Source organism: Chrysochloris asiatica, unplaced genomic scaffold (genome assembly GCF_000296735.1).
Source record: "Chrysochloris asiatica unplaced genomic scaffold, ChrAsi1.0 scaffold00157, whole genome shotgun sequence".
Taxonomy (NCBI): domain Eukaryota; kingdom Metazoa; phylum Chordata; class Mammalia; order Afrosoricida; family Chrysochloridae; genus Chrysochloris; species Chrysochloris asiatica.
In genome coordinates this window covers 6247553-6263983 of record NW_006408675.1, presented here as the reverse complement: position 1 = coordinate 6263983, position 16431 = coordinate 6247553, and the positions used below count along the sequence as shown (strand labels likewise).

Sequence of the window (16431 nt, the reverse complement as noted above, 5' to 3'; positions counted from 1 at the left end):
GTTCCCTCTTGAAAGCTTGTAAGCCAGTCACTTCTTACCTTTGTATCCCTCCCCCCATTTTGGGTAGCCAATGTTCAAGTTGCCCATGCCTATCCACTCTTTGTGTGGAGGGGGTGGGAATCATTCTTGGAGCCGGCAATTATTTCCTCTTTTGAGCTACTGCATTTATAGGTGTAGGTCAAGTTCATCAAGTTGTATCAGATGACACTTTTTTTCCCCCCTATTCTTTCTTCCTTGGGTTGAGTTCTGTTCATCCAGATATTGAAGCCAGGTCAAGTGGGTATCATCTGCAAGTGTGGGTGTTCTTGCATCTGTCCGCCCTCTTCTTATCAGCTGGTCGCTTTGCTCTCCACTCTATTCCTCTGTGGCTGTGTCACTGACTCTGAGTCCATGAGTCCTCAGGTCCTGCCTTGCTGCAGGCCAACCGAGTCCCCACCTGGGTTCACAGTAGTCTGCTGAATGGTGCAGGGCTCAGTTCGCCGCTTCACTGATGTTCTTCGGTCACTTCTCTTTATGGGTGATGTGCGTGGACGCCAATCAGAGCGTGTATTTCCATTGCGTCTTAGTCTTGGGAGAGGATTTGTGCTGAGAGAACAACAACAGCTTTTGATTGGGGGATTAGGTTCAGGGCTGTCTTAAAGTCTCACAGGGGAAATGTTATCATAATTATAAATAGCATTGGCCTTTCAAAAAATGTAAGACATCATGCATATAAATTATCCAGCAAAAAACCTATTTTCCCGTTGGAAGAGTGGGTCCATTTCAGTTTTTAAGCTGATACAAGTGATCTAGGAGCACACTTTATGTAACTCAGTAGTTGGTACGGCGACTGCAGTTCACTTGCATTCCATCTAACTGGTGCTCTGCCTTGTGCACCTGTTCAGGTTGACATTTACACAACTTTGCATCATTTAGTTCAAAGATTCTTCTCTTTTATTGTTGTTGTTAAGTGCCTTCAAGTAAGTTCCAACTCACAGCAACCCTGTAAAGGGTTTCCAATTGTGTGTCTGTGGTTTCTTATCAGGTAATGGTATTTTATGTCAAAATATGACATAAAATCTAATTCAGAAGAAGTATCTTCAGGGGGTGCTGTGCACTTGCTTCTTTTGTCCCTCGATTTCTCCTGTCTCTTTCTGTGCTGTCTCTCTCACCTGGTTCAGAATTCCAGGACGACTTATAGAAGTCACTTGTGCATCTAGGATTCGGAGAGGAAATCTTGCCCTAAGTGTGAATTAGGCGTGTTGGTGGTGTAGGGGTTAAGCTAACTGAAAGGTTTTTGGTTCCAGAACCAGCAGCCAATCTGCAGAAGAAAAATGTGGCAGTCTATTTCAATAAAGATTTCAACCCTGTGGAAGCACAATCAGTTGGAGTCAACTTGGCAATTAAAAGAAATTTGTTTTGACGGGGTGGGGTGGTGGTGGTTGGTAAGTATGGAGTCCTGTTGTGGTGCTGTAGAATAAGCATTGGACTGCTAACCGTTAAGTTTGGTGGTTCAAGCCCACCAGCTGCTCCTCAGAAACCCTCTATAGGGTTGCTGTGAGTTGGAGACAGCTAGGTGGCACTTAGCAACAACGAGCCCAAGCCCACCACCATCTACTTGATTCCAACTCATAGTGATTCAGTAGAGCCAAGTAGAACTGCTCCTTCTGGTTTCTATGATGATAAATCTTTACTGGGGCAGACTGCCTCATTTTTCTCCTGTGGAGCCTGCTATGCCACCAGGACTTCTGAACAACCACAACAGCATCAGCAACAACAACAAGTGTATAATGTTGGTTCAGGACCATGGTCAGTGGTTAACATACATTGAAGCCACAATTACTCAAATCAAACCTACTACCATAGAGTTGATTCCCCCTCAGTAGGGTTAATACCCCTGTATTAGGGTTTCCAAGCCTGTAAATCTTTATGGGAGCAGACAGCCTCATCTTTCTCCCACAGAGTGGCTGGTGGATTTGACCTGCCGACCTCATGTTTAGTAATCCACAGAATTTGTGTGGAAGTGTATAGAATTTGTGTGATATTTCTGGTGGATCCTTGTACTTCTTTTAATGAGTAGCATTCACTACCTATTTAATGATTTGAAGTTATAACTAGACACATGTGTTTCTATGAGACAGCTTGGAAGATTTGTACCCTGAGCCTGTACTCTCTTGCTAGACCATCAATTTCTCTCTTGGACACAGTCGATATAATTTTGATTATGATTCTGACTTCCACTGAACCTTTCAGCCTAAATGTTTTGTCTTGATGTTGGGGAGGCAGGTAGGAAGGAGGATGGACGTACTGACAAATTGGCCTTCTTGTCTTAACTGATTTCATAGGCTACCATGTGGAAAGTAAAAATTTGATTTTAATGTTCTTGACTTGTAATTTAGATGTGTTTTCAGGGCAATGCAAGTTCTCAAGTGCACTCAATTTGGTGTGGGTAAATGAGTGTATATATTAACAAACTCACATCAGATGTAGGGCTTTTGACTTCTGCCTTAGAACTTTGTCAACTGCGTTTTTAATAAGCTTGGAAGTTAGCTCCATCGTTCTCTTCTGGTCGATGATTTTGTCACTTTTTATGCTTGTTAAGCAGGAGAAAGATGGGGCTTTCTGCTCTGTAAAGATTTACAGCCTTGGGAACTCTATAGAGGGTTGCTGTAAGTCAGAATGGCGTCCTTGGCACACCACCATCACCATACTTGTTAAACAGATCAACAACTAACCCATCACATCAAGGACTTCTCATCCTAAAATTTGTCTTTTGAGACATTTATAAAAATAATGAGATAGCTGAGGCCCCAGTGTCTCATCAGTGGTGTAGAAACAAAGTTAAATTGGGTTATAATTGGAGCTTAGGAATCTTATATTGTTGAATACTATCAGTGAAACTTATATTTACAGAAGTCAAAAATTTTAAATGACTTCTTAGGGCAGTCATAGTTTCATGAAGGAATTGAAATGGAATGCAGTTGTGATGAAATCACTTTGTGAATTAAGGTTAAATGATTAATTTCATAAAGAGGTTCTTTATGAATATTTTGATTCCAAAAAATATGAGGGGCTTCATTCATTTTTTTCCATGAACTTTTTGAAGTCCCCTTGTATTGTTAGCTCCAACATACAGTCAAGAGTCCTGGTGTGGTGCTATGGGTTAATGGTGCTGGATTGTAAAGTCGGTTTGAACTGTGTGGTTGACGGTTCAAGCTCCTCAGAAACCCTCGATGGCACTTAACAACAACAACATATAGGCAACACAGATACACAAACTTTGCTCTGTCACTTAGCTGGAGTGGCTTAATCAAAATGACCTGAACCCTCAGTGTAGGCCGCTCTGAAGCAGAGCTTCACATGGGTTCATTCCAGTTGGACTTCTTGCTGAGAACTTGCATTTCCACCCCAAATATTCTGAATGGGGTTATCCAGAACATCTGAGGATCTTGTTAAAGTGTGGGTTCTGAGTTAGTATATCTAGGCTGGAAATGCCAATTCTCAGCAGGGGGCCAATCTGGAATGAACCAGTTCCAAGCCCTGCAGTGAAGTGACTCCATTATAGCCAGGAAGAAGGGAGAATTGCTGCAGAAAAAGGGCAGATACCAGTGTTTGATTTGGGAGGAAGAACCATTGGAAGGAGGTTTTTATTTTGGAATGATTTTAACTCCAGTCTCCAAATGAGTTGAGTGGAAACCAGGAAAACCCAAGAAAATCTTCTCTGGTGACTCTTGTCAGAGTAGTAAGTAGGAGAGCCATCTTACGTCAGTGTTTTCTTGGTTGAAAAACTGAATGAGTGTGAGCGTGAGAGGTCTGAGGGAAATTAGGGAAATCACTTGTCAAGTAAAAGACTGTATTTTGGTACTTTAAATGACTGATCTATTTGAAATACTACTTTCGCAAACTTTGTTTCCAGGTTATTTGTTCTTGAGGCATTGTAAGTTACCCTAATAAATTGTATGGCCCTGTAGGATAAGCACTAGACTGCTAACAGGAAGGTCAGCAGTTGAAGCTCCTTGGAAACCCTATACAGGGTCACTATGAATCAGAACCGACTTGATGGCACTTCACAACAACAACAGCAGAAGTTTACTGTTGGTTGAAGAAACGGTTTAATCCAGAGAGAGTCTATAAATAAGACTTTTAAGGATTTAGTGAAGATTTTCTGTTGTTGCGGTTAGGTGCTATTGAGCCATTTCCAACTTATAGCCACCCTCCTGGTTTGGCACCATAGGGTAAGCACTTGAACTCAAGGTCAGTTTGAACTATAAGGTTAGCAGTTCAAACTCACCAGTGCTCCCTGGAAACTCTATACAGGGTTGCTATGAGTCAGAACTGACTTGAAGGCATGTAACAGCATGTAACACAGAACAAAACATGACCTGGTCCTGTGCCATCCTCACAGTGGTCCTTATGTTTGAGCCCATTGTTGCAGCCACTAGGTTTTAGCCACTCATGGGGGTGGGTTACAAATCCTCATATAAAAGGTCAATAGAGAACAAAAGAGAAAACTGGAAATGATAACTCTGAACTCTAGATTTCTTCATAAAAACATCAATATTGTTTTTGTTTTCAAGATCTTCACTTTTGTAAGAAAACATTTCTATCTGGATGAAGCTTAGGTCACTTATTTGAGCGCCCACACTGGTACTGTAGGATCAGCACTGGACTGTGAATCACAAGGTCAGTAGTTTAAACCACCGGCTGTGGAGCCCTAGTGTGGTGCTGTAGTATAAGCACTGGATCCCAAGGTCAGTTTGAACTGCAAATTTGACTGTTCAAACTCACCAGCCACCCTTGGAAACCCTATACAGGGTTGCTATGAGTCAGAACTGATTTAACAGCATTTAACAACAACAGCTGTTTGGAAACTCTTTACAGGGTCACTATGAGTTGGAACCAACCTGAAGTCACATAACAGCAACAACAATGTGGAAGAATTATACTCATGAATAGCCACATCACAATTTTCTCCTCTTCTGAAATCACAGTTCCTTTAAAATTATTTTGGAATCATCGGTTTGTGTGTATTAGAGTATCTGCCATTCTTTATTCTAATTCTGTCTCCACCCCACCCTACCCCCTTCCTATCTATAGCTTGTTCATCAGAATTTTTAAAAGAACATGACAAACCAGTTTAGCTGGAAGATGGTAGTTAGGATCTTTGTTAAGCAGAATGTTTGGAGAGAAACACCTCTTTTGGTTACCTGAGTTTTGTGATTCACTAAAGATTCATTTGAAAGTTCTTTTTGTTCTGACCTTGTTGCCCACCTTTCTTTCTTTAATACCATGGTGCATTTTCCTGCCTAATTTTTCTGTGGTGAACAAGCTATATTTCTTAAAAAATGATTGAACATCTTGTAGTGCTTTAGGGCTCTGACTTTAGGCATCAATCACCTGTGAAAATGACTGAAGAGATACAAGAAGAGGTAGAAAGTAAGAATAAAATTGTGAGTGTGTGTGTGTGCTGTTAATGAGAGTACTTTTTCTTTTACTTTAAAGCATAAAATTTAAAAAGTTGTTTCTTCTGTGTTTTATTGCATTTTCTCTGTTCCCACATTATGCAAGGTTTTGTATATACTGTTAATATTTGTAGAGTACTTATTAACAGTTTGCATGGAGCTCTGGTAGCGTAGTGGTTATGAGTCATGCTGCTAATCTCATGGTCAGCAGTTCAAAACTCCCAGCTGTTGTGCAGGAGAAAGATGAGGCTTCCTGCCCCCATAAAGATTTACAGCCTCGGAAATCCTGTGTAGGGTCACTGTGAGTCAGAACCAACTCCATGGCAAATAACCCTAACCAACCAACCCTAACAGTCTGCACACCCTTTCTCATATCATTGCAATTGTTGTATCATCCCCATTTTGTACACATTTCTTTTTGTAATGCAGTTAATAGTTTATATATTCTTTCTTTCCCACTAGAGTGTGAGCTCAGGGTAAGGAAAATATCAGATCAACTCGATATCCCTGCAACAGGGAGAGTGTGTGGCATAGAAAACTCCCTACTGCCTTCGAACCTATTCAGACTCTTAATGACCCTACTGGGCAGAGTAGAACTGCTGTTTAGGGACTACAGAGTTTTCTGCCGCAGAGTGGTGGATGAGTTGAGCTGCACAGTTTGTGGTTAGCAGCCTCAAACTTAACCCATTAAACTACCAGCGTGCCTTACCTGGCATATTGTTGCTGTTGATTATTGTTGTTGTTATGTGCCATCGAGTCGGTTCCGACCCATAGCGACCCTGTACAGGGTTTCCGAGGGTGTAAATCTTTACAGGAGTAGAAAGCCTCATCTTTCTCCTGCGGAGCGGCTGGTAGTTTCGAACTGCTGACCTTAAGGTTCGCAGCCCAATTCGTAACCACTACGCTACCAGAGCTCCTAGCCCTATATAGGGTTTCTGAGGCTTTAAATCTTTTTGTGGGAACAGAAAGAGCCTCATCTTTCTTCCATGGAGCAACTGGTCGGCTAGAACCGCTGACCTTGTGGTTCGCAGTCCAGTGCTTATCTTATGGAGCCACTGCTTTCTCTGGTGTATAGTGGGTAATAATAATACAGTAATATAAATTTGCAGACATTTAGGCACACTGTGCATTAAGATTCCATTCTGAGTGTTTTACATGTATATGCTCATTTTGTTTTCACAAATGTAATGTCGAAGTTAATTTGATAATTAAATTGGTCCATATCAGCCCATTGATCATGTGAGTGAGGTGGAAAGTGGTGAGAAGACATGTGGGGAAAAGAGCTGGTTTGGTGAGACCATTGTGTACTAGTCTCTTGGTTTTTCCTGAATCCCAAAGCCTTTTATGAAGTGGTGCACGAGAAATAATTGTTGAGTGAATGAGAAGTTGGTGGAGGATTGATTGCTTGCTGAAAGAATGAAATGCCACTTAAAGAATGGATCCCTGTGTATTTGGCGTCACATTTTGCTTGAACTGTTTTGTCTATCGAACTTTTGTTAAGGTGAGTGCTAAGATTTAAAGCTGTGATCTGGAGTTTAGGTCATCAGTTAATGGAATGACTGGACTATAAATCAATTCTCATTTTCCTGTTGGCTTTAGGAAACTGCAATTTTGGTTCTTCATTATAAACATGCTTGTGATAACAGTAAGCCATTTTGGGTCACATGTTTAAAAGAATTGTTTAAATTTTTGATGAAATATTGACCACTAGCTTTAAAATATTAACAGTGATACAGGATATATTACTCCTTAGTTCTCAGTATACAAATGCTGAAAGTGAAAACGGATTGCAGGATTCTGGCAGTTTTGTATGTAGTGGGAGAGTGTTGGCGTGGGACTTGGAAGGCTGAATTTGATTCCTTGCTGGATGAGTCATTAACCTCCTTGACCCTCATCTGCCATGACTTAGAAGGTTCTTTTGAGTTCCAGCTCCAGTTTTTGTGTATCTCTCAACTATAGGATATGCGTGTATAAGCTTCCAGTTTTCATCAGTGCGTAATTGACCATGGAGCTGCTCATGACATTTTTCTTTTGACAAACATGATCATTCACTGCTGTGTTCTGATCTGTGAAGAGATCATATTATTGAAAAGGCACTTGCTCCTGGAGCCTTCATCCAGGTTATGCTGACTAAAACCTACAGAAAAATTAGGTTTCGCTTATATGTCCACTTTTACTTATATCTTTTAGCTTATTTTCTGTGTCATTGCCAGTCATTATTAATAAGTGTCAAGGGCATGGTATTTTAGCTCCAAATCCTTGCACAGGAGTTTAACTCTGGATAGCAAGACCACTTTTGCATTTTCCTTGATTCTGTAGCACCCTATTGAGTTAGCGCAGCCATTCAAGTCCTCAGGTGTCCCAGCAATTTTGAAATACTTAGTTTCTTTAAATAGTCATTTGAACCTGAAGCTAGAAGGTTAGAATACATCTTCTAATAAAAGGCTGGTTTGGTCAGCAGGGGAAATAGGGTATGGACTGTGAATTCCTTTGTGGTACAAGGTTGTTGTTGTTTGGTGCCAGTCGGTACTGACTCACAGCAACCCTATGCACAACAGAACGAAACACTGCTGTGTCCTGCAAAACCTCACAATTATTACCATGTTTGAGCTGATAGCTGTTGCCGCTGTGCAAATCCATCTAGTTGGAGGTTTTCCTCTTTTTCTATGACTCTCCACTTTACCAAACATGATACCCTTCAGGGATTGGTCCCTCTTGGTAATATGCCCAAAGTATTATAGACGAAGTCTGGCCATCCTGCCTTCCAAGGAAAATTCTGGTTGTACTTCTTCCCACACAGATTAGTTTGTTGTTTGGCCAGTCGATGGTTCATTTAATATTCTCCTTCAGCATCATAACTCAAATGCATCAATTCTTCCACAGCCTGCTGTATGCACTGTCCAATTTCCACATGCGTATGAGGTTACTGAAAATACTGTGGCTTGGGTCAGGTGCACCTTAGTCCTCAAGCTAACATCTTTGCTGTTGAACACTTTGAAGAGGTCATGTACGGAAGTTTTGCCTAATGTAGTACATTGTTTGATTTCTTGACTGCTATTTCCTTGAGTGTTGATGGCTGAGCTGAGCTAAATGAAATCTTTGACAACTTCAATCTTTTCTCCATTTATATGGATGCTATTTATTGGATGTGTGGTAAGGATTTGTGTTTTCTTTACACTGAGGTGCAACCCATACTAAAGGTTGTGGTCTTTGATCTTCATCAGTAAAGTGAAGTCCTCTTCACTTTTAGCAAGCACTGTTGTGTCATCTTATATTACAGATTGTTAATGAGTCTTTCTCCAATCCTGATGCTGTTTTTCTTCACTATAATCCAGCTTCTTGAATTATTTGCTCAGCATACAGATTGAATAAGTATGATGAAAAAATACAACCCTGGTGCACACCTCTCCTAATTTTAAACCATTTGGTGTTCTTTGTTCTATTTGAACAACTGCTTCTTGGTCTATTTACATGTTTCTCATGAGCACAGTGAAGTGTTCCGGAATACTCATTTTCCGCAATGTTGTACAATGGCACAAGGTAGTTTTAAAAAACAATTGCAGCCAAGTTGATTCTACTCATGATGGTCCTGTGTGGGTCAGTAGGACTGTGTTTCATAGGTGGCAGTTTTTTTATTTTTTGGGGGAAGAAGATCACCCCATGTAGACTTTTCCCCCATGTGCCTATATGTGGACTGGGAGTGCCGTGGCTCCATACAGTAAGCAGTGGACTGCGAACCACAAGATTTGTGGTTCAAACCTGCCAGCCACTCCTCAGGAGTAAGATGAGGCTTTCTGCTCCTTCAAAGATTTAAAACCTTGGAAACCTTATACGGGGTCGCTATGAGTTGGAATTGACTCCATGTCACTTCATAACAACAATATAAGTGGACTGGAATCGTCAATAGTTGGTAGCAGGCACGTGATGATTTGTACCACCGTGGGACTCCAGGGTAACTTTAAATAAACAAACTCACTGCCACTGAGTCAATTTGGACTCATAGCTACCTGTATAGGGTTTCCGAGGCCATAAATCTTTATGAGAGCAGAAAGCCTCATTTATCTCTTGTGGAGTAGCTGATGGGTTTGAACTATCAACCTTAAAGTTAGTGGCCCAGTGCTTACTATACAGCACCACACCATGGTTCCCAGGCTAACTTTAGAGGCTACATACTAGTGCCTTAACTGCATACTCTAAGAATGTTCTTTAGAAAGCATTGTGGTGTGAAGATTCAGTAAGTCAACTTTAAAATAAAATAATAATCTTCAATATCAGATAGTATTGTTCTGGGTGGATTGATGAAGGATGCTTTTCTCCTTTTTTGTTGCTACTGCCTGGAGACTTGATTAGGGATCAAGTCTTGACAGAAAGGGATCTTTCTGTCTGGCAGGCATCTACTAGACGACCTTAGGTTAGTGGCTGAATCTGTTTTTTAACTATATGACCCAAACAGAATACAGTCAGGTTTAGGATTTACTTGCTGCTCAGAATTGGTGTCATTGGGCTACAAGGAACAAGTCTGTTACATATCCTAGACCAATAACTTATGATTTTTACAAAATATTCTTTCTTTTTAAAGCTATGTGTGTTCGCTATTCCTCCTGGCCCCCCGGGACATCCCCCCCCCCTACTGTTTCATACACTAGATGCTCATCTCTTGATGTGGATTAAAATCTGTTTCAAAGTAGAATCTATTAGTAGAAGTTTGTCATCCCTCCCCCCGCCCCTATTAGTTTTCATTTTGCTGACAGAAGTCCCTGATTGTGCCTGGTTATTAACTAGAAGGTTGGAGGTGTGAGTAACTGGAAGGTTGGAGGTGTGAGTAACTGGAAGGTTGGAGGTGTGAGTAACTGGAAGGTTGGAGGTTTGAGTAACTAGGAGGTTGGAGGTGTGAGTAACTGGAAGGTTGGCGGTTCAAGTCAACCCACAGGTGTCATGGAAGAAGGATCTGGTGATCTAATTCCCCAAAACCAGCCACTGAAAGTCCTATGGAGCATAGCTCTACTCTGACATGTGGGGTTGCCCTTAGTTGGAATTGACTTTACAGTGATTTTTTTTCTTTTTGTTTAGCTGGCAACCCTGACCTAAAATTTTAGTGGGTTTAAGATTTCAGTTTCTATATCAGCCCACAAAAGTCGACTTAACCCACAAATGGAGTTTTAGAAATGGGACTGTCATGCTAGAACTGATGAAGATACTAGGCTTTTTGATTTGAAAGGTTAAAGGTTGCTTTTACACTCTGTTTTGTGCAAAGAGTAAATGAGTGTGTGGACCAAAAGTGGGGCCCAGGGCCTAGGGCTTCTGATTTTTTTCAGCTACTCCAGCCATTTGGGGTGGTGCTACATCCAGCTTACTGTTTTTCTGTTCAATTTGGGGTTGGTCTTTGTTCTCTGTTCTGTGGAGAGCAAGCCGGCAGCCCATGGAGTACAGTGGATGGCTACTGTGCAGGTAAACCCTTGCCTATTAGTTCTTCACACCAGGACTGAATCCTCCCAAGTGTTAGCTTAGCCTCTCTCCTAGTCTGTGGTGTCTACTGGTGATTCATGGTATCTGTCTTTGCCTCATGTCTCTGTCTGTTCTGGTCTTTCTTTAAGTCATATGTGATTAGGTTTAGGATCTCCACTACATGGAATGACCTCATTAACACAACTAAAGAAAAACGAGATTTCCAAGTATGATCACATCAACAGAGCCACCTATTCACATTTGCAGGTATCCCTTTCTTACCTTCCATTCAGGCAACGTCTGACCGCATGTACACTGACCACCAGTGGTTCCAAAAGATCTTTTGTTTTGTTTTTTAAAGAGCTAGTAGCTCTCCTTTTGTTTTTTATTTCCCCGTATGGTTTTCAGAAGTCCTAGTATGGCACTGTAAGATAAGCGCTGGACTGAAGGGTCGGTTTGAATTGCGAGGTTGGGTGTTCAAACTCATCTGCCGCTCCTCAAAAACCCTGTACAGGGTCACTATGAGTTGGAACTGACTCAGTGACACTTAATAACAACAACAACAGTGACTTTAAATGTAGACTTCAGCTATAGTGTTGTAGGATAAGCAGTGGACTGCTTGTTGCAAGGTGGTTCACATCTACCAGCCACACCTTGGAAACTTCATACAGGGTCGCTATGACTCAGAATCGACTCAGTGGTATTTAACCACCACCATGATAAACAGCATTCTTATCAATGGAGAAAAAATTGAGGTTGTCAAGGACTTCATTCTTCTTGGATCAACTATCAACATTTGCGGAAGCAGCAGTCAAGAGATCAGACAACGTATTGCATTGGGCAAATCTGCTGCACAGGAACTTTTTAAAGTATTGAAGAGCAAAGATGTCAGCTTGAGGACTAAGGTGCGCCTGACCCAAGCCATGGTATTTTCAATAACCTCATATGGATGCGAAAGCTGGACAGTGAATAAGGAAGCCCATAAAAGAATTGATGCCTTTGAGTTGTGGTGTTGGAGGAGAATACTGAAAGTGCCATGGACTGCCAAAAGAACCAATAGATCTGTTTTGGAAGAAGTGCAGCCAGAGTGCTCCTTGGAGGCCAAGATAGCTAGGCTTCGTCTCTCCTACTTTGGACACATTGTCCGGAGAGAACAGTTGCTGGAGAAGGATGTCATGCTGGGTAAGGTGGAGGGTCAGAGAAAAAGAGGAAGACCCCCAATGAGATGGATCAGCCAGGTGACATCATTGATGGCGTCAAGTGAGGTTGGCCCAGTATCGGACATTGTTTCGTTCTGCTGTGCATGGGGTCGCTATGAGTTGGTTCTGATTCGATGGCACCTGACAACAACAACAACAACAACAACAACATGATAATGGTATTAAAGACCCCAACATCAGTTTCTTGCAACACTGGACCATGGGTGGGATCTAAGCAGCTGAAGCAGAGGACATGGCTCTGGGCACAGGCTTTGTACACTGGGCAGAACAGTGGGCAGAACAGTGGGCAGAGCAGTGGGCAGAACTGTGGGCAGAGCAGTGGGTAGAACAGTAGGCAGAACAGTAGGCAGAGCAGTGGGCAGAGCAGTGAGCAGAGCTGGGTATGCTGTGTGCTCTCCCAGCTTGGGTCTTCTATCACTGCTGCCTTTGGTTCCTTCAGACAGCAGTGACTAAGACCGCTGGAAGCCGGCTCTCAAAAGGTTTTAATATGGTGTTCACACAATGTCCAAATCACGTAATGTCCTATTTCACAGAACATACAGAGGATGTTAAGTGGTGCTTACTTGTATTTATGGGAGCCCTGGTGGAGTTGTAGGATAAGCACTGGACTGCTAACTACAAAGTCCGTAATTCAAACCCACCAACTGCTCTGCAGGAGAAAGTGAGGCTTTCTGCTCGCGTAAAAACGTACAGCTTTAGAAACCCTATGACAGGATCGCTATGAGTTGGAATCGACTTGGTGGCACCTAACAGCCACCACCTGTATATATATTTTTGCTTTATGGGGGCACACTGTTCTAGATTTAACATAGAACAGCGTCCTCAGCCTTTCAGCAGAGGTCTTTGTCTGTAGAACACCTTCATTGATTCTCAAAACTCCTTCACACGAGGAGGCAAATGATTTAGACTCCAAACAAAATGTCCCCTGCCATTTTTCAGTTCATTTGTAACAGGATGACCTATCAGAGCTCAGAATTCTAGGTTAGAAAGTAGTCACTTCAAAAAATTACACAAAAAATAAGCCAGTTGCTATTAATAGAAATAATGAAGGTAGTCACTTCAGAAAAGCCCTTCAAAATAAACCAGTTGATATTAATAGAGATAATGAAAACTAAGGGCAGTTTTCTAAAACTTTTTTTCCTTTTCATGTAATGAAATTTCTTTTATACAACAACTGATCTAACTCGTACAATGTGTCTTCTCACTGTTGTTGCTGTTGTTAAGTGCCGTCGAGTCAATTCTGACCCATAACGACCCTGTATTGGGTTTCCAAGGAGCAGCTGGTGAGCTTTGAACCACCAACCTTGCAGTTCAAACAACTTTGCAGTCTGACGCATTGGCCCACAGCGCCACACCAGGACTCCTAGCCGACATTAAATTCTGCCATGCTTTTTCTTTTAGTTGAACTCAGGATTGATAGCTCCTGTAGATGAGGCGGTAGCCAGTTGTTGCGTGTTCTTATTCCAGTGGGGACCATATGCTTAAATAAGTGTTTTTTGAGGCATTGTCTTCTTCTGAACCCAACCCAGAAAGTCTGAAGGAGAAAGGCCAGATCACTCCAATTAAAGGATGGTTGTATTCATTATATAGCATGTCTTTTCTCTCCCTCCTTGCCCCCATCTCTTTGCATTCCTCTCAGGAGAGTGTTAAAAGCTGAATTGTGGAATCAGTGTAGTTTGTTCTTTTAAAGAGACAGCGAAGGTCTCATCAAAATAGTTTATAGCCAAGTTCTAGCAACCAGGATGAGTTCATCTGAGCCTCTCTCAATGTCCCTCTAGAGATTGTCTGTGGTAATTAAAAGGAAAGTGAAACACAGATTTAAAAAAATGATAAATGCAGGTTTGCCAAGTGATTTCCTAACGATAGGTGTAAGCCCTGCTGAGAAACATCAGGGGGTGCTCACTTTGTTCTCCCCCCAAAGCCTGTAATCAGATGGGCACTGTCTGGAATTGTTAAGATAGCATGTACCTGCAGTGTTCAGAAAGTTATTTTGACACTTAAGGATAGCTAAGGATGTAAAGGTAATTATTGCTACTGCTACTTTCTTCCTTGGCTTAGATGGAAAGAGGCAGATTATGTAACTAAATTGTTACTATTTTATTTCACAGTTGTTCAAAATTTTGTTTCAGTACTTGTGTTACAGATACGTGACTTTCAAAGCATTAATTACGCTTAGTCTTGAGTAATCAAAAATTTGACGTTTGAAGGACTCATGTTCAGTTGTTAAGTGCCATAGAATTTGTTCCAACTCACAGCGACCCTGTAAAAGGTTTCCAAGGAGCAGCTGATAGGTTTGATGTGGTTAGCAGTACAGTGCTTATCCTACAGCGCCACACGAGGACTCAAGAGCTTTCAGTTGGTTGTATTTAAAACAGCTGCTTATCTTTGTAACCAAGACAACTAGGGCTTTATTACAGACGGATTTTGTGTCTGTGCCTCATTTTAACCTCAACTAACTGGCAGGAGCCATATCCATTATTAAAATCCAGGGCTAATGAGTAAGCTGAACCAAGTTGACTTCTTTTGTTCTTGTTAAGTGCCATTGAGTCGATTTCGACTCATAGAGACCCAGTATAGGATTTTTGAGGAGCAGCTGGTAGGCTTGAACCACCAACTTTTGGTTAGCAGTCTAGTGCTTATTCTACAACTTAACCTTCATCTATGTAGGCTTGGATCCTCAACCTTTTAGATTGCAGCCTCTGGGTACTCCAGAGAGTGATTGTGAGGACTTAGAAAAAAGAGGGTGCTATCTTTGCGGGTGCTTGTGACGATAGCTTTATTTGAAGGGGGGAGGTGTAGGACTTGTTCTTGGTACTCAGAACTGTTGCTGTGGGGGCAGAGTTGGTGTGAAAGTGCATGTTGATTTTCTTTGTGAAGTCAACAGTTATTTATTGAGCTTTGCTGTTTGAAAAAGGCTGTTGGAGTTAGCAAGTGGAAAGGGAAGGGAGATGTGAAAAAAATACATATGTATAAATAAAAGGTCTGGTCAGTGCCTAAAGCAGCAGTCTAGTTAGGAGCCAGAGTGCCTTGACCTGAATGTTCACAGGGCACCAGTAACAACTTGTGATTCAAGTTGAAGGTACAAATGGGAAGGAGCCAAGAAGAGAATACCCGGCCTGATAGGATTTGTCTCAAAGCAGATTTTCTGTTGTCCTGGGAGATTTAAGAAAGGAAAAGAGGGGTACGTACCAGATTAAATTATTTGTTCGAACAGGTAACATCAATTTTAGGAAGGCTTCTCTTTTTACCTGTGAAAATTATATTTAGAAAGGTAATAACCGAGAGGTTGGTTTTCCATATGTTTACATTTAACTATATGGTTATATGAGTTCAGATTATTGGTACAGATTATATTACCAGGACTATAGTATTTTCTTTAATACCAGTTTATTTATGACTTCATAACTTTCCAGTCAAGAGTATGTGTTTTTTAAAGATTTATATTTCCCTAGATACTTAAGTAGAGTTTAGATTGAACATTTTTTAGATATTGTCTTAAAGAACTTTTTGTTTGTTGTAGAAGTAAAGTCTAGGGAGCAAGTATGTTGGATAAGAATTTACCAGGTAAAAACCAGTTTGTTCTGTAAACTTTCACCCAAACCAAAATTAAAAGTTTTACATATATATTTATATAAATTCTGCTGTGGCACTGTAGGGTAAGTACTGCACTGGTAACCACAGGTTGGTAGTTCAAACCCACCAGCTGTTCCTTGAAAACCATATACAGGGTCACTCTGAGTCAGACCATGTGTATGGGAGCATGGTGACTCCATAGGGTAAAGTACTTTACTGTGAACCACGAGGTCTGCCATTTGAGCCCACCAGCCACATCTCAGGAGAAACATGAGGCTTTTGATCCCACAAATATTTAAAAAGTCTCAGAAACCCTGTACAGGGTTGCTGTGCAATAGAACGAACTTGATGATACTTTATAACAGCAATATATATCCAAAGAGATATCGCTACAAAATGGTTTACTTGTAAAGTTTTATGTAGATATAGATAGATAGATAGATAGATCATAGATACATAGATAGATAGATAGATAGATAGATAGATAGAAATGGTTTACCTGGAAAAGTTTCATATATATATATATATATGAATATGAAAAAAAAAATGTTTAAATACACAGCAACCAACAGATATTCTAAAGCAAGGGAGGATGGGGCTATCTAAACAGATACTGCTACAAAATGGTTTACCTGGAAAGTTTCATATATATATATATAGTGGCTGTGTGTGGTGGAGTCGGTACTGACTCATAGCGACCCTGCCCAGGGTTTCTGAGGCTATAAATCTTTACGGGAGCAGAAAGCCTCATC

At 41.2% G+C, this 16431-nt stretch overlaps 2 protein-coding genes across 2 annotated transcripts in view; one reads left to right on the top strand and one right to left on the bottom strand.

Annotated features, from left to right (window-relative positions):
* MAST4 (microtubule associated serine/threonine kinase family member 4) overlaps window positions 1-16431 on the top strand; it is an 880190-nt gene that overhangs the window by 10775 nt on the left and 852984 nt on the right. The window lies entirely within an intron of this gene.
* The window catches only part of LOC102825909, a 56747-nt gene that overhangs the window by 9875 nt on the left and 30441 nt on the right, over window positions 1-16431 (bottom strand). Inside the window, exon 2 of the mRNA XM_006870988.1 lies at window positions 12282-12575. Coding sequence (XP_006871050.1) covers window positions 12282-12575 — 294 coding nt within the window. The remainder of the gene's footprint in view (window positions 1-12281; window positions 12576-16431) is intronic.